Below are 24,334 nucleotides of genomic sequence, written 5' to 3'. Positions count from 1 at the left end.
TTCTGTCATACCTATTTAAACGTTGGTATCTGTGACATTTCTTCATAGAACATGGAATAACACCTTTTGTTTTAATAGTTTACCCTCTTTGTAGATGTTTAAATGCTGGACGTGCTCCACATTTATGCTCCCATTCTGTAAAGGGGGTATAAGAGTCTGTGAGGAGGTGCTTGGAGGAGGTAGATCAGATTTAATCAGCAGATTAAAAATTTAATCAATCAGATATTTCGATTGAAAGACGCGATGCGATGTCACACATTTGCTAGCATATGCCCCATATTCCAGCATTCTGAGAATCCATTCACAGCTAAGTACCAATAATTTGCTCCAAATCAGATCTGACCTGAATTTCATTTACATTTTTTCAGTAGCAGAGTGGATTTGATTTGCTTCATATCCTATCACCATGAATTCCTTCCTCATATCCACCATGTTTCTCTCAAAAAATTCAGTGCTTTGGCAGCCTGCATGAGGTTTTTACTTACATGTAAACTCACTCTGCTCATTTGATAAATCCTTCACCGTTATGCTATATAACAGGTCCGTCATTGTGTTTCAGTTTGTTTGATAGTTTGCTTTATTTCCCAGGGAGGTAATATCTCTGTGTGTTAACACAGAGCCCAGACCCCACGTCATAAACACACACACACACACACACACACGTCAGTGACATGTGATGCAGGAAGCACAGCAGGGGTTTAAATGGAGACCAGCTGGTGAAGGAATGTTTCTCATAATAAAGGGGATGGATAATATTGCCGAGACCCTTGAATACTCACTCTTTCACTTGACTTACTTTGATAGATAGTTATCAATTATCACATATTAGTTAATGGATTTCCACAGTTTATTATTGAAGTTAGTTTGAAAGAAGCAGGCACATTCGAGGCCACCTCGAATCTGAACCTTTGAACCCTCCCTCTGCGACTCTCTGCCTCTTAGATGCAACACACACACACATACACACACACTCACGTTTAACCCCGCGGGGCTGACTGCTCTCATCTCAGCTGCCTACAGTAGAGCTCCAGACAGCCCTCCATCGTAGTTTGTTTACCAGGAAACAGCGAGGCTTCACTGGCTCAACCAAAGCAAGAGTGTATCCACTTCATGTGTCTGTCGGCGGGATGGGGGGTATATCAGGCCACCCAACAAACGTCCACCCACCAACCTCCAATCAGCGGGCCGGCTCCGTTGTTATGGCTGACGACTGTGCTTGTTGATGTGAGGTCTGATCTCGGTCTGAGGAAAGGTTGTAATAACAGTTAATTTTCACTCAGGTCATCAGATCAGTTATTTTCCTCAGCCATTTCCTGGTGCTTTGTATTCAAGCCTTGGCTAATCTCATCTGTCAAGTTTGATGCGTCTCTTCTCAAACATAAATTGGTAACTGGGTGTTGGACGGGGTGAACAGTTGTAAGAGTGGACGTTAATAATGAAGTTTATCCGCAGTTTGGACCACCCAGCCTGACCCACACAGAGTTCAGAAGTGAAAGTTAAGGTGTTGTCAAGACAGAGGACTCATGCTAGACCTTGAGTAAATCTCGATCAATCTCTTGAGTGTTTCAAGTTGGATTCGTTTCACTCTTTACACACTTGTGTAAACTTATCGTAGATCCCTCGCCTGATGAATGCCACTTGCTCATGGGGAGGTGCACGTTCGAGAGATTAAGGCCTTGTAGCCTATAGGGAAGCCTGTTCTGCTGCATGTGTGGCCAGCTTTCATTCATAAAAATCTTACCAAAGAGAAAAAGACTTTGAATCCTGTTTTTAAAAATCACGACGACGACAACATAACATTTTCAGTGTGACTGGACGACCCGAAACAATTAGAAAAGTACAGCTGCCAGTGACATGTCTGGAAAAAATGGAGGGAATGGGTTGATATGAAGTTAGAGGAAGTTAAATAGTTATATGACCAATGTGAGCAGCAGTCAAGGGGATGTAGCAGCCATGGAGATATTAGACACGAGAGTATTATGGCCTACAGTAGGAGAGGACAGCGACCTGCATAAGGACCCTGAGGCAGTCGCTGGAGTGAGAATTTTACTGCGTTACTGTGTCGAAATTTTCCAATATAAACCCCAAAATAACTATATGGTGAACAGAATATTAAATCAAACAAGTGTTTTTTTCTCCCCATGGAGAGAGTCTGTCAGTACTCGGGTCACGTGACAGGTCTGAACTACGCGTGAATTTTGTTTTAACCGAAGAGAAAATTTAAATCACTGGTACGTCCAGTTTAAGAATTCTGCTCTTGCATGAAGTATAATGTCCTGAAGTTATATAAAAACATATTGAGTTTTTTAGGTGCAGTCTGGATCAGTAATGTGATTGAAATGACATCAGCAGACACAGTAGCGCTCAGTTGCTGTTTCCTTTTTGTTTCTATCGATGAATCTGTTTCTTGTCTGCATAATGTCGATGTGGAGATACAGACAAGATGCAAGTCATAATTTGCTAACTGTTTATCTTTGCATTGTTTTATGTACACATACTCCCATTCTGAACTTTTAAACACTGTATGTCACCACATTTCCACGAGGAAGGGGACTAATTGCTGTGTGTGCTTGTTTTCCAGATGAGGAGACTCCTGGCCTGTATGGATTTCTGCATGTGATCGTCCACTCTGCCAAAGGATTCAAGGAGTCAGCCAGTAAGTCAGCCAGAAACAGCTTTTCTTCTTCTTCTTCTTCTTCTTCTTCTTCTTCTTCTTCTTCTTCTTCTTCTTCTTCTTCTCTCTCTCTCTCTCTCTCTCTTTTTTTTTTTTTTTTTACCACACTTGCAGCACACGCTTTGGCTCAGCATCCCCACATAGCTGCTGTGCCTCTATGCGTCTGCCAGCAAAACACATGATCCAGTCAATCACTGCAGTTTGCACATGCAGTTTCCATCATGCGGTGGCCCAATACAGAGATGGCCGGATGAATGGATGGATGGAGGATCAGAACATGGAGGACAGGAGAGAGAAAAAGAGAGAGTCTCAGAGGAGAAGAGGAAGCCACAGTGGAATTTCCGTGGTTTTTATTTAGCAGGAATCACAAATGACACAAAAACACTCAAGGCACTTAAAAAGGAAAGAGAAAGAAAGTCTAAAATCGTGCACAGCACATGAGGACAACTTTGAAAGTGAACTGCTGGCAAACATATTGCCATGTGTCTCTGATATTGGCTACCTTACACAAATGTTCCTTTGTGTTGTAATGTGTGCAGATACAGCTCCGTTTGTGTGTTTGTCATTAGCCCACCGTGATGTTGGCAGGGCCGCGTCAGTAGTGGACAGCTGGTGCCGTGGTACACTGCATGGCACGCTGTGCCCTGTTGCACAATCACCAGTTCAAATTTCAAATATCTGGAAAAGACACAGAGATGAAGAAATCTGATTTCCTCAGTTACCATGACAGCCTTTAGAATGTGAAAGCTGGCCCGCTAGAATTTCCCGGTTAATGGATTGGAAAGCTCTCTCCTCTGAAAGCCTGTTTGATCCTCGGTGGAGTGGGGAGAGCTGAGGGGCTTAAAAATGAAGAAAGACTGTGTGTGTGTGTGTGTGTGTGTGTGTGTGTGTGTGTGTGTGTGTGTGTGTGTGTGTGTGTGTGTGTGTTGTGGGGGGGTGGGAGGTGGTTGCATGCATGCGTGTGTGTAGAGGGAAGTTGGGTAGTTTCACTGATACAGTTTGATGTAAGTGTGTCCAGTAAAGCGTATAGAGTCAGGGTGGGGCAGGCATGTCGGTGTAGTGTGGCTATCTGTTGTTGTTATTAAGGGCTGCTCTGGTGATGATAATGATAATGGCCATTACAGAGGCATTTGACCTTAAAATGAATTAATGTAACATACTCTGTTTCATGGATGAAGACACTTTGTAGCTGGATAAAAACATAAAATGTCCCTCAAGAAGTTAACAAAAAGTAGTTAACAGACATGTAGTGGAGAGTGAATGTACGTACTGTAAATGCTTTTTACCCAACTCTGAAAGTCCAAAATAGCATTTACACACATCCCTTGGCATGTTATACAGAGTTCACACAATTTAAAAGCCTTTCTCGCACTTTTCCTCTTGCAAGCTCTGGGATCGCTCACGCCACCCTCTTGTGCCAGGTGAAGAAAACAAACAAACCTTCCTCTTCGCTAAATCCAGCAACAGATGTCACTGATGTCGATTTCTTGGTGCAGATAGACCAAAAGACCAAAGGCCATGAGTTTAATTATCAGCCCATATATGCAGCTACAGCTTCGGAATCAACTCCATAAATCCAAGAGAGAGTGAGAGAGACGGACGATACTGAACGGTTGGTCCAGAATTGCCACGATGAATTCTAATGTATGCTTCAGTTCAGTTTACACAACACAGCTCAACATCACTGTTTTTTATTCAGCTGTGTTCACAACTCTGTACTAAAGAGCCACCGGCTGCACCCACAGTGCACCACCGCTGCCATGGAGCACCTGTGTTTTTAAGTTGAGAAAGTGCTGTGTGGGTGATTGTTTATATATATATGTGTGTGTGTGTGTGTGTGTGTGTTTGCATGTGTGGGTAGTCAGGTGTGTGTATGTGGGAGTATACTGCCTGTGCCCATGATGCTGAATTGTGCAAGTTAACCAACCTGTTATTTCCACTGCAGCTGTTCACCATCAGCAGAGCACTTAATGTGAAGAGTTTATTCACATAATAAATGATTGAGTCGTCTTGTATTGCATCATTAGTCACTTCAAGCCTTGCACCTTGTGGTTTAAAGCTGTGGTGAATTCTTTTGTAGTTGGTTGATGCTCATATCGAGATTAAACACTTTTGCATTGAAATAGCTGACTTCTAAATGCAGTGATGGACATTTTCGAATGTCCCCGATTGTTAAACCTATGTAGCGCTGGCAGAGTTACTCTTCTTTCTCATAGATGGCTGTTTTGAAGCCCAGAGATCATAGAGCTGATGGGAGACATCGTGTTCAAAATACTGTTTCTTCTAGCCTGTATAATCCCTCCACTACCACAAATTGCTAAAATTGCTCTTCCTCCAGATGATGATGATGATGGGATCATATTTGGCTTTATATGTAGATGTTGTGTGGTGTTGTTGCGTAATTCAGCATGTGTGTGTGTTAGAGGTTCGATGTGGTTTCAGCTGCATTGTTGATGTCTCCTTCACAGGCTCTGTTGAAGTCATTTCTCATTGTGTTGACTTCCCCTGCAAGCCATGTGTTCTGCACGAGGATTTTGAAGCAGCTTTATTCTCTTCTGCACAGTGATGTGTGTGTTCGTAGTATGTGTTTTTCGTTGATGCACATTTGAAATGTGTGGCGGCTTATTCAGATTGTTGAGTAGATTTGTAATCATCAACAACAACTTTTCGTTGTTTTTTGATTGAAAAATCACATAAGCTGTGTGTAGTTGAGTATCTTATTGGAGCTGTGTTATTTATGTCACAACGATCTCCCCCCCAGTGGGAAAGGGCTTTAAATTCAGCCCAGGGCAAAGTAGTCAAACTGGGTCACAGAGGAGGGAGCAGGGAGTCGAGCATCTCCCAAAAACTCTCGGAAAAAAAACAAATCAGTGGAAACATGACCTAGTAGAGAGGTGGAGAACATGTTCACTTTGTTCTTGGTTTATTTTTGTGTATGTGTGAGTGTCAACAAGTCCCCCTGCGTTGTTCCCCCATATGTGTTCAAGAGCTGCTGCAACTTCATGCCGCTCATGCTGCGTCACGTGAGCACAGCGACAGTAATAAGCAGTCGGTTGCACCATCTTTTCTAACAACACCTAAAGACATTTTGGCTTCATTCATATTTGATATATATATAAATGATACTAGAATAATAGAGCAGTTGCTACGAGACAAAAGAAAGTTAGGCAACAGATTTTCATTCAAATTCAATTCAAAATTTTCATCACTCGCCGCTGTTCCCATAAAAAGTCAAACACGTCCGTAAGTGTTTGCATGTTCTCATGACTCCTGTGATTTCTGTGAGTAATCCAATCCAGCCATGGCTGCATGCATTCCCAGTCATTGCTCCTCATGCTTTCATTAGTTTTCTCCTTCTGGATTCTATGAAAACAATTCGATTATGGCCTCCTTATTTTGTTCCCTTAGAAGAATTTTTTTTCGTGAAGCCTTCAGGCTAAACATACAGACAGTTAGCTACTCTGGTGGCTGCGACTCATAGCCTTGGAGACACTGATTAGTTTAACTGATTATCACATGTCTCTTAATTCTGTGAACCTACAGTTTGACCCAGCGTTCAACACGGCCTCAGGCAAAGATTAGCGTCCTGTATAAGAACAGTCACACACACCACATGGGCTGCAGGCCTCCGTTGATTGAGATGGAAAAGGATGGTATCCATTAACCCCTGCGTTTAGGGGTCACAGACCCCATGCTGACCAATTTATCCCCCTCATACTTTGAGGCTGATGGTGACCTGCCAGGAAAATGAAAACTCATGGAGTTCCAGGCCTTTTTTAGGCTGTCCTACTTCTCAGAGCCCTCCTGGATCCACTGCGAGGACACAAAGAGACCTCTCTAAATATGCTCTCTCTGGCCTTGTTTGAATTTTAGGTCTGGGCACATAAACCCATTTCAGATTGAGAGGAAATCGGCTTCCAGAGAAAACTGGGAGCTGCTCAGGAATATGAATACGCTCCTCTCTTCTCCATGGCTGGATGAAAAAGAAAAGTTAAATCACACAGTGTCTCAACCAAATGCCCTCACTACTTTTTAAAACTGAATTGCAAATGTTTGCATCAGTATAAACTAGCTGGATCACTTTTGACACGTAAACAATGTCATCCCATCCGTTCACAGGAACAGACTCCGACAGGTAGTTTGTGCATTTCTGGGATGTCGAATGCCAAACCAGAGGTGACGGCCACGAGCTGTTATGCCCCCTGTATGTAGCGGAAGCGTACGATAACTGCCTGTTTTCATAAATATCCCCCAGATGGTCGCACTGAATTCCCCTCCGCTCAACTTCCCTCGTACCACCGCCGTTAATCTCTTCCTCATTGGGAGTAATTATGCCAGAGCCTTTCAGGATGCTGGGAAAACAAACAAAGAAGGACTGAAACCAGATGAAATGAGACTCCATTATACTGTATGGCCCTGTTAGGGATAGACATACGGCTACATATGTGAGCGTTTCATAGCTCACCCAGGCGGCATGCTTGGTATCTCTCCAAAATGTTTACCAAGCCACACAGACTGTTGTTTTCGATGATGCCATTACTTCTGACGGTGCAGTGTGAACATATTCTCACGCCCGTGTTTATATGTATATGAGATTCAGCCGCTCCCCCGTGCCTCCGTCTCCCTCATCCAATCATGTAGTATCTCTCGGTGAAAGGTCGAGCGCTACATCCATCCATCACGCTGTCAGATGGAGGTTAACCCCGGGGACCAGGTCCAGGCTGCGGGGACGTCCCATGGACACTTTACAGACAGCCAGTAGCGAGGTCTGCAGCAACCTCTAAAGCAGCATTTAAAGTAACACATTAACCGACTTAATTGCTCCATGTAAGACCTGAGTGTGAGCTGATCCCAGGGGAGCGGCGGCTGTGGTATGAGGATGTAAAGAGTGGAGGTGGGGAGGGGGTCTGCTGGTCCTGAATGTGTACACAGGCAGGAGATTGATGTCTTGTCAGCTGACGAACTACAACATGACCATTTAAAGGACTATTTCACTTTGATGAAATGTAACCTTTTTATCTTTTAAGCGTGCATTTAATTCAGATCTGATACTGCAGTTACTCACTTGTTGTCATTGTGTTAACCTTAAAGAACTTTCAAGTGTTTCCTCTTAAAAAAATAGTTAAGTTGTAGACAATACTTTTCAATGAAGAATTGTGCTTAACAGACACAAAAAGATAAAAGCAAATAAAAAAATACAAAACATTATAAAACACAGCACAGTGAGAGACGGACCAGGCAACAAAAACAGCGAAAAACAAAGCCCAGAATAGAGAGCTAAAAAAAGCCTATAAAAATGTGTTTTTAAGAAGCCGCTTGAAACAGTCCAGAGATTCATTGTATCTGTTTAGATCAGGCATCTCAAACCGGTTCCATAAAGGGCCGCGTGGCTGCAGGTTTTCATTCCAACCCAGGAGGAGCACATCAGGCCAACCAATCAACATCAAGGGATCACTTAGTTATCAGCTGAAGACTGAGATCAGCTGATTAATTGATTCCAGCCAGGTGTGTTCCTCCTTGGTTGGAATGAAAACTTGCAGCCACGCGGCCCTTTATGGAACCGGTTTGAGATGCCTGGTTTAGATTTTACTCATGTGATTTTGACTGCTGCTAAACTTTGATGGAGATATGCAGACTGCTACAAAGTGATGACAGTGAATAGTTGCCGGGCAAACATTGATCCAGCTGTGGCAAAAGCAGCACAGAGAGACATGCATTCAGTGTGATGTGCCATTCTCAAGTAGTGAATTTACTGTATAAGATGCGTGAGTACAGAGCTGAAACAATTGATCGATTTGTATTTTTTGGTATTTGCTGACATTTCATAGACCACATGAGCAATTGATAGATTGAGAAATTAATTAGTAGATTATGTGATAATGAAAATAATTGTTCGTTGCAGCCCCACGAGTAATACATAATAATAAAAGTGTAAAGAAAATAATTAACAAGAAATACTGTCGGCCTGTAATTATGTTGACCTTTAATGAAGAGACATTGTCTCCAAACAGTGACATCATTACCCGCTAACAGTCTGTTTTAATGGCTGTAGTAACTATTTAATGGCTGTGCTTATACTACAAGATGAGTAAAAATGTGATTAACAGGAAGCATGTCATTTGACTCCACAGTATTTCACAATATATGTTTCCAAAACACAATTCCCATGATATTATCTAGAATTACACACGTGTGTCTTGTCACAATTGCAAAGTAGTTAAGAAATAAATGTTTATTCAGTGATTTTCAGTGTTCTGCAAGGCTCCAGTTTTCTTGATGGATCTGTCTATCTTCTGTGATTTCTTTTAGATCTCTACTGCACCCTTGAAGTGGACTCATATGGATACTTTGTCAGCAAGGCCAAGACCCGAGTCTTCAGAGACACCACAGAGCCACAGTGGAACGAAGTCAGTCACCCAGACACCTCCCTTTACTGTACGGCACCCCATTTTTGTCGCTGTGCTAAAGCAAATACTTGATTCTCCTTTGTATCTGTGTTGTTGAGCAGGAGTTTGAGATTGAGTTGGAAGGCTCCCAGTATCTCCGGATCCTGTGCTACGAGAAGTGTTACGACAAAAGCATGCTCAACAAGGACGACAACGAGATCGTGGACAAGATCATGGGAAAAGGGCAAGTCCAGGTAAGAGGACGGCCATCAGAGAAACCAGCCCTATCCAAAGACAGTTGTCTGTGTCCTCTTGGGGACATTTCCCAGCATGTGACGCATTTTAATTAGCTGTCTAGCCTCTATGCACAAGGGAGTGGTTTTGTCATGGCGGCCTCTAATGATGCTGGCTGCATTAATAGTTTGAGAGTTTATTTAAGGGGGATTTCCCTCGTCTTGTTGTGAGAAATCTTCCTATAAAAATCCCTTTCGGTCTTGTTAACTCGATCCTGCCTACACATTGGGATCTGCGGTTTCTGGGCATCAAGGCAAAATGCTGTCCTCCCTTCTGCATCATTGTTTAGGTTTTGCAGAGCAGCCTACAGAGGAGGCATATTTCCAATTTTCCAGAACTTCCAGAGAGGAAAATCTGTTTGGTCAAGTGAAACTTAACTCCTGTCATTTTCCCTGCAATTCAGGCCGAGTGCTGCCATAGCAGTTTACTCCTCTGCATTCGATAGAGCCTCCTCTTTTGAATTTGGGTCACCTCTGAGGGTTTAGTCGCTCTTATCTTCACGTCCTCATGTTTTCTTCAACTGATGCATGTGTCAGTGCCAGAGGTGAGCTTGTAGCAGGTTATTTTTGAACCTGCTTCTGATTTTTAACTCTCCAAACTTAACAGAGGATATAACTCATTTCACTCATCCAAGATTTGTTTGTGGCTGCTGCCAACAACATTTCTCGTTGCAGGTAAAAGCAGTATCAACGACAAGTTGCACTGGGAATACAAATCTCCTGTCTAACATAGAGAGAAAGTGGGGCAACATGAATCACTCTCATACCACTGCATTTTAAAGAAAAGGATGCATCTCAAAAATATCTTATAGTCTTACGTTCTTGAGTGGGAATGTTTCTGTTGTATATCTTTCAAACTGTCTTTGAATGGAAAAAAGCAACCGTGACATATTTGATGCAGCATTTCCTGTTTGACGCTACCACTTTCCATGCTTCTCTCATTCAGTTTGATAGTTTGTGTCCTTGAATGTTGCCTTTGACTTCCTCAGAGGAGCGCATAGGAATAAAAGTGAGTGTGCAGCACACAGGCATTCTTCTCTTGTTCAAGACTACCACGTCCACATGCATCTTAATGCATGTAATTGGATTTACTTGGATGTTTCTAAAATAATTAAGAGAAACGTCAGATGATAGAAATCTATGAATAGCTACTGGTCAGTCTTCTGAGTGTAGTGTGGTAGAAAATAGTCAAAGCTTACCTTGCCTCGCCTGTGTGATTGGGTTAATTGGGTGAGGTGTCAGCTCCTGATGAAAGATTGGCTGGAATATGAGGATTAAAAAGCAGAATTGTGCACATGCATGTGTGTATGTGTGCACATTTGTTTCTATGTCTGTGTCAAAAAAGACTTCTTCACAATTGTGCATTCAGTAAGTTCGGTGTGGCTTTTATTTAAACAGTTGTCACACTTGGTTTTAGCTGGAGTCTTTCAAACAGAACCATATGGAGCAATAATACACTGTGAACCATGTTTCCACATAAGGTACAGTGGTTCATCAGTGGTTCAGTATTGTATCTTACATGACAGTAAGACCCACCCTCTCTGGTATGGCTGCCAGTCAGAGAGACAAACACTGCTGCTGCTGCCTCTGCTGCTGGGAACATCCACTTCTAGCCAACAACAGCCAGAAAAAAAAAAGAAAAAACAGCCCAAATAAATACACCACATGTTTGCTGGCTCTCTGTGAGAAGGGGGAAATGGATATGGGGATAGAAATGGAGAGAGAATGGTATGTTCTGTCCCAGACTCCGAGAGGGTGGGAATGGTGTGTGAGTGTGTGCTATAAAGAGGGTTGCTGGGATTGTGGCTGTTGTTGGTCGAGAAAGAGGTGGACGGTTTTGATAGAGAAATATATCAGCTGTTTGGAGCTTTAAAGCAAAAATGCCAGACTCTTAAATGTGAAGGTTTTGTGCTTTCTCTTTTTGATATGATAGTAAGATGAAGACATTTGAACTGACCACCATGAGCTGAGAGAAATTACTAGTGAAGATTTTTGATAATTTTTATAGGCCAAATAGTTAATCAATACATCAAGAGAATAATCATCAGACAAATCCATAATGAAAATAATCATTGGTTGCAGCCCTTTCAACTTGTGCATCAGTGGAAAATAACAGTGTCGCTGATGTCAGAGGCACTGCAGGGATGTGGTGGTAAAACTGAAACATGCACTGTTATTTTTCAGGTACAACAAAGTGACTTTTGCTTTGAACATTGTCACCATCAACCAATATACAGTCGGCCAATTAATGTAAATCTGCACTATAAATGAATACTGATCACGTTGAGGCACCAAAGGCATGTATGCATAATCCATGAACCATGAAATGTTTGGTTTTTCAAGAAAAACTTCACCACCGAAGTTGACTGCTCACTTCCGTCTGGTTGTAGTTTTGGTTTGTTGTCACTAAAACGTGATGAAATCCAGAGTGTTTTATCTGACCGCACACGATTCAGAGACACGGTGGGACTGATGTTTCATGACATTTCGCAAATATCTCATGTCTTATGGATACGGCAGCTAAGGAACCTACCGTGTTGTATATTTTTGCAAGGACACTCTACAGTCCAGAGTGCGTACCCAAAAGAGACTTTGACTTGGAGCTGTTTGCTTTCCTGGTGAAGCTGAGTTTAGAAGGAGCCTTCAGTGTTTTGCTTTGCTCTCTGGAGACCCTCATGATTTATTTAACAAGCTTGTGGAATACTGACTGACCATAAATGGGCATATTGGGCTGGAAGTTTTCTTTTTTTACCCACTGCTGTTACTTCACTTTGTTACCAAATTGAAAGTTGATTGGTTCTGTCATCAGAGGATGTTATGATGCAGGTCAGACATTTTATTTTGATGGTATCCCAGGAAACCTATAGGATTTTTGATGCAGTATGCCTCTATGTGCAGGAGGCATATTGTGAACCAGTAAGCACATGCACCCACACCCACAAATGCAGTGAAGGAAAAGCATAAGAGAAAGGCAATGGCAGCTCACTCATGTTGGCTTGATTGAGTTGCTTGTCCACAGGGGGAAATACCACCATTTATTTCCAGCCCTTCACCCACCTGACGTCCTCCAAGCAGATAACCTCTGATCTCTAAGGTCACGCCACTAATCCTCCGTTAAATGGCAACAATGTCGGGGTCACACTCCCCCGTCTCTCAAACTGGCATCACAAATGGATTCTTAAATGTCTCCGAGCAGGCGATTTGAAAAATTGATCAGTATCAGCTCCCAAAGTTGCCAGTCAAAGAAAAGCGCTGCATACAGTGTGTGATTTCCTTGGCATGTTGTCACTGATATTGTTGCTCTGTAACCACTGATTGTCCTCTGGCTAACGTACACATGGCGTGACCTCAATTACAATCAGAAACTTTGATTATTTTCAGTCAGACGTTGACACTAGATTTTGAAAGCACTAATGAGGAGATGGATGTTTTTTAATTACAAACTCTTCAGGGTCACACTTGATCTGATAATATTTAATTGCCAGTATGATGCTTCACAAATCTCTGTTTGCCAGGATTGTATTATATTATATTATTCAGTATTGCTATAAAGGGACCCCAAGTACTTAATTGGTTACGAATGGAAAGTGTAAACCATCTCCTGATCCCAAATGACCCTTATGTGTCGGCTGTAGCTTGCAGTACTTGTCTTCAGAGGACCCGTTATGTAACTGTTTAGGTTAACAGCCCCAGTGCGTTGTGTAGCAGGAACACATCATATCACCCAGCGACAGCAATGCTTTCATCTGGTAACCCATCCCAGCCTCCTGTGGGCTCACCTCTTAGGGCTTTTATTGCTCATCTTATCAGGGGAATGTGTGTTGTTTGTCATACGCCCACCAGCAACTTCATTCGTTTAGTCAGTCACACTGTTGGTTCGAAAGAAAATGGGATTCCTCTCTCAGTAACGTCTTTAAGCTCTAGATTGACTTTGTTGACTTTGTTTTCATAGAGCAGAGGTTATCAAAGTGTGGGATGAAAGGGACAGATGAATGCTGGTGTTCTGAAAACAACAGGAAGTTAGTTATTTGACCAGCTTATCAACACGTTCAGCAGTTGGAGCTCCAGCAGTGCCCGTGACACACTGCTCATGGAGGAAATTAAGGCACTTTAAAAGCCTTGCCTGATTGCAGCCATTTGCATCAAAATCCTTCTTGGAGTCATAGCTCAGCCAAATCTGAACACACAGACATGATAAACATTTTTTAGATTCATTGCACTGCAAGAAAATGTCCTTAAAAAACCTCCTTATAACTCCATGAGTTGCAGAAGAATCATCATGCAAACAGGAGCTTCTAATAGCTAATTCAGCATTCTTTAAATGGTGCCAAATATGGAAACAAATACAGACTAAAGAACAGGGCTAAAAATGTAGCTCATGGCTAACTAACTGTCTCCATGGCAACATTATATTTCCTAGACAGAATAATTACAGGGGTGTTAAGGGAACACAGTCGTCTCAATTTTATTTAAGGGTGGGCCAACACTGTCCGACTGACAACTCCTGTCTCAGAGCGTCAGCACATTTGTATCCACGTTGCTGAGAGTCTGTCACTTCAGAGATCACAGCCAACACCACATGGCGCTGTACTGACTGTTTCCCTCACAGTGTTGTGCATCTCATATGTGTGTCTATTGAGGAACTGCGTGTTCTCCGTCCTGTTCTGTGCGCACCTCGCTGCTGCAGCCACATCTGATGATCCTATTAGTCCTTATGAGTCATGCAACATCTCTAGTGATGTCCCCATCTAAGAGACGCCACCTCAACCTCTCTCCCCCCCTCCTTCCCCTTCTCCTTCGATAAACACCTAACACTTGTGCGCCTCCCTCTGCACGACGCTGGGGGTTGTTTTTATTGGTTTGTATTCCGGCGTGAGCGCACCAGTGTTAGCGGTAACCTGATAGTTTTGAACGGCTTCCCGGAGATAATGGGAGCCAGAGAAGTTGGGCACTGCGAGCGAAAAGAGAAAGGGGTGGTGAAACCGTTTGTTCCTGGCAGCTCTTAACTCCCTCTCCGAAGCCAAGGAGCTGGACAGGGGTGCACGCATTAGCCGGTGTTACTGTAAAAGTACGGGTGCAGAGGGGTTGTAAAGTTTGAGGGCGAGCATCTATCTGCACTCTCATTTCCACTTAAGAGCCGAAGCGCTTTCCTGTGCACGCAGCATTAGATGCGAAGTTTGACATTTACATGTTGCGTGAAGGGTTTATTGGTGAAAGTACCGCTGTTTGGGCTAATAGCAGTCTGGCCATCTGGAGAATTGGTGGTGAAGCTCGTGGGCCAGTGGCTCTCAGCCAGAAAGTGCAGGCCACAAGTTCTGATCTAATCTCTCAGCACTCGATCAAAGATCATGCCAACGGCAGGCTGTCGTGAGAATGAAATATAGCCTGGTGATTGCATTTAGTAATATGTGCATGTATGATTGAAGACAATTTAACTGGAAAAACTGTGTAAATCTTTTTATCAGATGATGAATTTGGCAGCAAAATCAGTTCAAACTTAAGATTTCTTGGATTCTTTATGTTTCATAGTCATCCTAATAAAACTGTTTCAGTTTAGCACAGAATTAACGTTGACGGGAACAAAATGATTTTTTCTGTCCTGCTTTTCGTGGAGCCTGTGCCCAGGACTCCCAAGTGATTGTTTTTTTTGTTGTTTTTTTCCATGTAATTCTGTTTAAAAAAAGTCTTGCCTCTGGGGCATGCAGGGTGGTGGCATTTCATGTAGTATTTGTTTTGAACATGGAGCTCAGTGATTTTAATAAGGGCGTGTGTGTGTGTGTGTGTGTGTGTGTGTGTGTGTGTTAATGCTTCAGTGTGTAGGTATTCATATAAATGAGTGTCTAAAGATGGTGGCATCTATTTTGTTCCTGCCCCTGTCATTTAGGGCTGTGATCTGTCATGTTTCCACCCTACACACCCCCTGCAGCCATAAACACACACGCACAAACGCACACAGAGCTGTCAACAACAGTAACAGATGGGACGCTGCTGTGTGTGTTCAGCCCCCCCGGGGACACACCAGACTCACATACACACACACACAAATGGGTGATGGGCTAATGCATTGTAAATGATATCAATAACTTCAGCCTGCCACATTAGCTGGTGTTTATTAGCTTTCGTCTCCTTTGTCTAGCTCGGTGCGTGTTTGTTTGCGTTGGGGTGAGGGTTGTACATGGATGGAGTGTGTTCATTCATTCAGTACCAAAGCTCATCCATCCTCTCTTTCCCCTAAACCCACTTATTTTATTCTTAATGTTCCCTATAGTTTTTTTTCACTCTGTTTTTTTAATGAGGCTCATCCCTCATAGCCTGCCTGTGTTTGAGCATATGGTGCTTTTTTATTGATGAGTCCCAATTAAGCTGACTTCCTCATCAGACGATCCTTGATCAGTGGAGCTGATAGCAGCGTTTTGATGGATTTGTAGTCTTTCCTACTCATCTTCCCACAAAGAAGCTCCTCCGTCACAGCCCTCACTTAGAAAGCCTTTGTTCCCACTTAAAACATCCACTCCCCTGCCACTTGGGATATGCATGCCCTAAATAACTACATGCACTCCTGTAAGAATTCTTAGATCACGCAAACACGCAGATACCCACTTTTTTCTGTTAGTGAGCAGAATAGGAAAAGCCCCAGACCTGCCAAATCTAGTTTATTTGTGAGTACGAAGACAAAAGACAGATTTGATCAACATTCGTCAGCCAGCTTGATGCTTTTGTTGAGTTTTTTTTTGGAATCATGTGTTCTAGGCTGGGAGGAAAAGGCAAGAATGAGGATTGTAAAGTATTGTTATAGTGCCATCAAATAATATAAGCAGTAAAACCAAGTGCCGGTATTTGGTTTGTCCTGACGTTGCACAGTAAACAATTGTTTTGCTCATTCCTGCAGTCTGATGAAGTGGTGGTCGGTGGTACAATGTTAATCATTTACAGCAAGTAGCCGAAATGAATTTGTATTTTTTAGCAAGCGTCGGCTGTGCTTTGACTCCTGCTTTCAGTCTATGTAGTCTGCTCCATCATTACTCAAATCACTGAGCAAAGTGTTGGACAAACTGAAAAACACCAGAGTCGTTCAAATTTGTCTTGAGGGAGCCATGAATCTGTGAACCATATTTCATGACAATCCACCCATTAAGCTGCGGAGAGATTCACGAAAAGCCAAACCTATCAACATCATGACATGAGAGGAGAAGTCAGAGTATGACCAGAGTCAGTCAGCTTCAGCCTGTGGGGACTGTGGACATCTGTACAAAATAGTTCCAATAGTTGTTGAGATATTTCAGCCTGGACCGGAGTGGTGGACCGACTGACAGACCCACATAGCCATCCCTAGAGCCAAACTGCTTATGAAACATTATCGGTTGCAGATTTGAAAATAATGAACAAAATCTTGCTAAATTCTGAATCTAGCCACTCATGAGTGAAGGGATGCCAGAGCTGGTTAAAATCTCAGCGGCTGGACTCGGTACAAGTCGGAGGCGTTGGACAGACTTTTGATTCAACGGAGGATAAAGAGTGAACTGTGAACCGTGTAGGAAGAGCAAAGCAGAAAAGCTTTGCTGTTGAGCTTGGATGACTGGGGACCCCGTGAAAGAATAAAGTGAGAATATAAAAAGGCCATTTAAAGGCCAGAAGATCTCTTTGTGACCTCCTTCACATCTCCTTTTCCCTCGCCATCCCATTTATCCCTCTCTGTATTTTTTCCCCAGCAGAGAATACAAACACATTACTCTCCAGTGGACCTCAGAGAGGGAAAGCTGCCTTTGTAATTGGTCCTCATTATAACATTACATAATGTTTCAGGGAAGTGTAAGGGATTGACAACAGATGTATGATTTCCTACCATGAACATGCATATGAAGCACATGTGGAGAGCGCAGTCAGAGAGGCACGGAGGAGAGCGAGATAGAGGAGGACAATAGGAATGAGAGCCCCAGATGGTGGCCAATTATGTGATGCTGAGAGTTAAAGTGAGAACAAAGGAGCTCATCACAGCCTGAGAAATGAAATGCTCTCCAGAGAGACACTGTGAATCTCCCCACGCATTTACTACTGCCCTTTTTGTCTTGTGGAAGAGTCTGGGTTCAGAAATAATTGGAAACGGTCTGAGGGCGGGGGCGGGGTCGTCTAGTACAAAGAGTGTCATATTTGAACACAGAGGCCGGCAATTCTATGCCCAGATAAAACCATCAGAGGTGATAAGGGCCACTCAGTCCAGCAGCCATAAGAGCTTGAGTTTCCCGTTTTGACCAATGAGGATCAGTTAACCGGGTTGTTATTAAAATTTCTCAGTGCCTCTCTTATTGTTTCAGCTTCTTAGTAGCTTTGAACCTGAGACTTGAAGAGAATAATGCAGAGGCTCTGCATTTGGAGACAAAAGCACAGAGAGAAGTGGCCATTAATGATGGCAAGTAGACTTTCGTTAACACCCCGACTCTCACTGTCTTTGTCCCCCTGCTGTGTTTAAAACAATCAGCTTTTGTCCAGTTTTCATAGTAGGGACTACAGCTAGCAGACCACTCAATGGTAGCGAAATATATTTCAGTGAATATCAAAGGAAAATCACTCATAGATATGATTAGCCCTGTGTTCCCTATGTGGTGGTCTCGCTGTACCAACAGTTTTTCTTTCTTTGTATCCTGGGACATTCCACATTCATTCCAGGGTTTTTTTTCCTTGGTCCGGAGCACTCTTCTTTTCTTCTAAATCGCATTTCAACTTCACGTTCACACATTCCCCGGCTGCTCTCAGGCTGTGGATTTATAGACAACAGATGACATTGAGGGAAGAGATTCACCTCATCCCTCTCATCGCGGTCCCAGTCTGACTTTCCTCGGGGCAAAGCTCATTTCATGCTCGGCTCTGCCTGCCGGCGCACTGCGAGGCTCAGCCCGTGGATTGTCTGGGGTTCACCTCGGCTGTGGGTCTGCGAAATCCATGTGTGGTCAATGGATGAGTGTGCTTGTGTAAAGTCTGGAGATGTGCCCCCTGTGTCTGCTCTGTCCTCTGTTATGACAGTTTTCCTATTGTTGTAGGCTGATAATTAATTCTTTATGATAGGAAATTCATAGAATACATAATCTAAAGTAGTATAACATCATGTGAATTGGGACAACTTTGGTTGGTTTATCGGTGTAAAGTTTAATATAGCAAATTCCTCTAATGCCCCAAAACCACATTTGCTTACGTTCAAGTGACAAAGCCCTCATGCAGCCAGAGCAGTTATGACTCTGCTACTACGTCAGGAGTAAAAGAGGAAGTCGGATGATGTTACTGAGCTGCAAAGGCCACCACGGGGAGATGGTTGATGTGGATGGATGAGTCAACAAAACGTCGGACTCTAACACAGCATGCTAATGTGGTTTCCAACCGAAAGTCAATGTTAAATGACTACGTTTGTTCTCTAACCACAATGAACCTAAAGCACCATGTTTCTCATCTTCCATGACCCTAATCAAGTCATTTTTGTGCCTAAACCAACCACTCCTTAACCATTACGCTGTCAGAGTAGTAAGGAGTAGTTTTACATGTTTGGAAAATTTTCTTACTGGCTTTATTTCCGAGAGGAAGACGAGAAGATGAGCATGAAGTTCAAACCTGCCTCGACCCACATCTACCAAAGCCCGCCTACCACCACCACTGAAGCTTCCTAATTAACGTGTTTGCTTATTTCGTACAAAAACGTACAAAGATTGTCAGTTTAGCTAGTGATAAGCTAAGATGACAAGCTGCAGGCTGTGGCCTTATATGTAGCAGACTAATACGAGAATGGAAACGATATGGTCATCTAAATCTCTGTGAGTATGTGTATTTCATGTAAATGTCAAACTATTCCTTTAGAGCAGCCTCCCAGTCTCTCTTCTACACTTTGCTCTTTGGTCCTTGGTGGACTGGTGGAACAGGTCTACAGAGACCTGTCGCTGTCTCTCTGCCGTCTTTTCTTTCTTAATCAGATTTCACATCGCTGCCAGAACCAAGCCTCTGACCACCAGATGCAACTGTCTTTTTTATCCCCAAGCACCCGGTGAGACCAGAATTCTTTCCCCCTCTCCCGTTCCCTCTTGCTGTTGTTGGCAGCCTTTCGGCCCACATTAAAGTAAATGGGCCTCAGCAACACACTGTGTCCCAGCATGGACAGGCCGTTCTGGCTTTCAAGTGGCCAGTCGGGGGACCAGAGCTGTTCCTGCAGCAGTGAGATGCGATGGATATCCATCTGCAGCTGAAGTTTGCTCTGGGCTGCTTTTGTTTCGAACCACACGCCACCCCGGGGGAGCTCGTGATCGGGTCGGACAGTTATGAAGCTGTAGCGTTTGCTCAAATGCCACTTTGTGAAAATGCTCTCCTCAGCTGTTTGTTTAGACGTGATGATTGTGCAGGAACTTCGATGCTTTCCATATGGCCATAGCTGGTCTCTGAGATTGAGCAAGTGTTTGCCCACTGTGGTTCTGCACCTCATTATGCAGGACGGTCGATCTGCAGTGGGGCCTGTATGAGGTCTGGTTTCTTCTAGGAATTGGAGATATGGTGGGGAGGACAGTGGAGTACCCGGCATACATGGAATTAACAATTTTTGAGTGCCTTCTTTTTTCTGCTGAATTGTGGGTTTGATTGATTTGATGGTGTAGTATCTCAAGTAAACACAATTTTAGTTGATCTTTGTAGAAGTTGGAAGGTCGGGGTCAGCTATCAAGCAGTATCCGTAAAGCTTGTAGGAATTTAGTATCTTGGTCAAACACTTGAGAAGGACTGATGGGTACTTGTGTTGCGGGTTGATCTCCCTGCTCACCACACTATCCCACTACATCCTGTCTACTGAGCAGCGTTTCACTCTTAACGTTTTCCCCTGAAGCGTCCTTAAGAAAGCGGTGGTATAGTGTGTCAGAGGGATTACTGACATCCTGGTTTTCCATTTTACAACCTCAGAAGAAGCTTTGTAAAACATCTGCGGTCCAACGACAACATTTGGTATCAGCAGAAGTGGTTCGGCACTAACGGTGTTTAGACGGAGTGAGGTGGCCTTTCCCAACAAGATGGGAGAAACAGCAGAAGAACAGCGAATGGTTTGGTCATCATGGCCGTATGAGGTTTTGATATTGTCCGTCTGTATTTTCCATTCACGTTTCCATTTTATTGTTCATTCACATCCCTGGTGAAAATTCCAGTGATTTTTGTAAATTGAGCCTCACCGCTGCTGTCTGCCAAGAGCTGTGGGTATGTGTGTCTGTGGCTCATTCCTAGGGTGCTCCTTGTCCTTGAGCCCTTTGCTGAAGTGCTTACATGCTGTGCTTTATCTGTATGTACATGCCTCAGTAAGCTGTCAGATCTGTCTTCATACTGTATGCTCTGTTTGGCCCCGGTAGCTCTCCCACTTGTGGAGGTAAGCATCGGCTATGTGCAGGTGAATATCATTTCATCATTTCTAAGAAATGCATTTTGATGAAGATGAGAGCGTATTAAGCTAGTCAACTGACTCAACAAATCTTGGCTGATACCTAGGGTTTAGCTTGTGTTTCCTCCACACCATATGAAGATGAAACAGTAGCTGACTCTTAATCAGTAGCTTGAGGTACCGCAGCTGTTATTTTTGGGTTTCTGCGTGCAGTTTTTGCATGTTGGAGTGTTGCAGAGGCATCTGCTCAGCTCTTGTAGTGCTCTGTGCTCATGGTTGAGTCAAGAGAGAAAGCCCCCAGCCACAAACACACATAATGAATCTGCCTGCTAGACAGAGAAAAAAAAGTGAGTGGACCTGAAAACTGCTGGCTGAGGGAAATACAGATATTAATAGTATTGTTCCCAGGCTTGTAGGGAGATTTAAAGTGAATTCAAGGTCCCTGAAATAGTGCTTTTAGCGGGTAACCTTATCTAGACTGTGACCTTTAACCTTATTGTAAACATGATGATGTACAGTAGAACAGATGTGGTTTATGATGTCCAGATTTATGTCTAAACATAGTAACAGTGGGCCAGAAGCAAAACACCAACATCCAGTAACTGCATGACAGCTGCTGCAGAATAAAACTGACATTTATAAGGTTTAGTTTGTGTCAGCTCAGTGATTTTCCTTGCTAAATGCTATAAATTTAGAATGATTACTGGTTAAATACCTAGCTTAACTTACAAGCACTTCACAAATGTATACTGTGTGGATTTTTGGTTGTTTTTACTCTTTTTGTCTTTGTCTCACAGCATGTTTGGCTCAGTAGTTTCAGGTCATGGCTCAAACCTATGCACTTCCCTGTTTCTCTCTCTCCACATTTCAGTAAGACTTGATGACCTTTCCATATTCCTTCCACTCCACTTATTAGAGTGGTCCAAGGTCTCCCTGTGTTTAATGTAAACGCACAAGAAGCTGGGCAGTTAGGTAGTGTAATACCTCTGACTGGCCGTTTTTTTGCTTCATGTACAGAATCTATGTTCCGCAAACCCCCAGCTACCTTCAGTGGATCAAGTTTTCATAACTTGGGTTATTGCAAAGGCTTTGAGTCATCGCTGAGTCCATGACTTCCCATGACATTATGCTGTTCATATGGCAGGACAGTGAGCGGTGCCAGGCGTTTGATCCTGCTTTATGACTTCCTGTCCCAGGGCAAGGGAGGCGAAACTGCCCATTTCCTGTTCGGACTGTGCAGACCGCTCTGGGCTCGCTGGTGTGCTAATGGCACAGACCCCGATCTAATTTGTTTTTTTGTTTTTGTCAGTGAATATCGGAAACCCCTCCCACTGTTGAAAGTCCAACACTGAGGCTTTATTAAAGCAGGTTTTGTGGTATTAATGTCTGCAGCTGTGCATCCAGACTGACAGCTGGCCACCATGACAGGTGTTTATCCTTACTAATGAAGCAAAACATTCCTCACTTGGCAGATATACATACATTGTAATGAGTCCCAATAATGTAAACATATAACACTAATGTTTATAAGGTGGAGTCTACGTATGGTATGTATGGTCACGCAGCCATAACAACAAAGCTCTGTTTATTGGCTTCTTGAGTTTTGGGCCCCTTGCTAATGATGATGTAATTGTTTTCAAATGGAGGAAATGTTTCTGAAGTCTCTCCTGACTCTTGGTGAGGACGTTTTGAACTTGTCAGCTGTGTAAAAGATGAAGTCATTGCCAGTGTGGTTATGAAGTGTTTATGGCCTCACCAAATCCAGCTCTGGTGGTGCAGAGCAGAATGACTCCACATGTAACATGTCGGGGATCAAAGCATTTCAACGTGACCTTCTGCCTCGTTAAGAAACGTTAAAGCTCGACGGAGGAGAGCCGTGTAGGTGTACAGCTCTTTGTTTATAGCCCTCCTCTTGACCTTTTAAACCTTAACCTGCTTTGTGCTTACAAAAACACAACATCCAGTGAGGCATACTGGTCAAGCAGATCATGCGCTCTGCGTGCATGATGACTACACCCCTGAAATGTACAATTTGAAATAACCTTGGAGAACAGCGCTGTTCTCTCCAGGTCTTAGTGTTTCTCAGATGACGAGTGCTCTCTGTGCATCGCTTCGCTTGAAGCAGCCTGTTGCATAACCAGCGTGTCGTGCTGAATTCATCTCAGCAATCTTTAAAAAAAAAAAAAAAAAAAACAGAAAAGAAAAACGTCCCTGGCAGCATCATAAAATGTGTTGATACGGCGGGGGTGCCAGTACCTGTTCCCTCTGCTGGTCCTGTTTTCAGAGAGCTGAGTGGGAGTTTATGAGGGAGGGCACCTCAAAAGTCCATTACACAGAGTCACAAATTGTTTGAATTATGTAATGTGCGTTGTATAACAGCCAGGAGAGGGATGTGTACTGTATGCGTGTGTTCCAGGAGCTGCAGAGGAGTCGTTTGGGTTGATTGCATCTCTGCCCACTTGTATCTCCTCCTGTCCCTGCAGTATAACCTGATGATGCTTCACTCAGCCAGCGTGAAGGAGACCAGTCAGCTCTGGTTTAATAGAAGCCACCGTGATCCAGCCTCACTAATCTTTCCACTGGCTGCTTGGTATCAATCATGAGTGGAAAACACTTGTTTAGCCGTTCAGTCCGACCTCTTTATCTGTGAATTGGAAGGAGAAAGGGTAGAAAGATCGAGGATCAAAGCAGAGGAAAGAAGAGAAGAGACGTAGAGGAGTTACATCAGAGAGAAAGTGTTCTCAGCCTGAGGTGGTTTGCTGTGCTGCCCTGCTAACACTATTACACAGAGGTGGGTCATCATAACAACCCAATCATCAGCGTACTCGAAGCAAGTGGAGTCCTGATTGATTTTCCACTTACAAGTTGATGGCTTCTTCACCTGCTAATGAGTTTTTGACCCTACTGATTTTTTTTCTTTTTTTTTAACTGATTATTGGTGAAAGTAAAGCGGGCAGGGAGGGTGTGGATGCAGCTGGGAATTAGTTAATGGAATAGCTGACCCGGTTTTGATGGAGAAGAAAACGTCAGAGCTTACAAAACAGATTTGATGATGATGGGAATTTTCTTGCCCTTCTAATGAAGGCGTGCTCTCAGTCGCTGAGGAAATACACCACTCGGGTCACATTTTGTGCTGACAATAATTTTGAGACATTGTTGGCCATGTATTGCATTAGTTTTTTTTCATAACTACACTGCATAAAGGAATAGTTTGACATTTTGGGGACTGTGCTCATTCTTTCTGGGAGTTAGAGGAGAAGATTTTCATGTCTGCACACTGAATATAAAGCTACTACAACTAGTTAGCTTAGCTCAGCATAAAGAGTGGAAGCAGGGGAAAACAGCCTGGCTGTGTCCAATGGTGACGAAATCTGCCAAAAACTGTAGAAAGCATTGAATATTTTTAATTTAGAAGACTGTGACAGCTTAAATTGGTGTGCTTGTATAAAACACTGTCTTATCCACCTCCCACCCTAACATTTAGTCTCTCATACCTTTTACTGTAGCCTCCAGTTGCATAATACTGTCTCATCTCATGTCGCCCGAGATCATCTCGTTACCTCTTCCCCTCCGTTAGTCGGCCCACCCTCCT

The 24,334-nt window shown here is 43.3% G+C and overlaps 1 protein-coding gene across 3 annotated transcripts in view; it reads left to right on the top strand.

The window, feature by feature from the left end:
* abr (ABR activator of RhoGEF and GTPase) overlaps window positions 1-24,334 on the top strand; it is a 121,738-nt gene that overhangs the window by 75,309 nt on the left and 22,095 nt on the right. For all 3 annotated transcript variants that reach the window (XM_041951646.1, XM_041951648.1, XM_041951649.1), the window contains 3 exons: window positions 2,582-2,656; window positions 8,984-9,081; window positions 9,183-9,314. In XM_041951646.1, the coding sequence (XP_041807580.1) occupies window positions 2,582-2,656; window positions 8,984-9,081; window positions 9,183-9,314 (305 nt within the window). The remainder of the gene's footprint in view (window positions 1-2,581; window positions 2,657-8,983; window positions 9,082-9,182; window positions 9,315-24,334) is intronic.

The sequence above is a fragment of the Chelmon rostratus genome, chromosome 14 (genome assembly GCF_017976325.1).
Source record: "Chelmon rostratus isolate fCheRos1 chromosome 14, fCheRos1.pri, whole genome shotgun sequence".
Lineage (NCBI taxonomy): Eukaryota > Metazoa > Chordata > Actinopteri > Chaetodontiformes > Chaetodontidae > Chelmon > Chelmon rostratus.
Note: the sequence above shows the minus strand (reverse complement) of the source record. Positions and strands in the feature narration are given on the sequence as shown.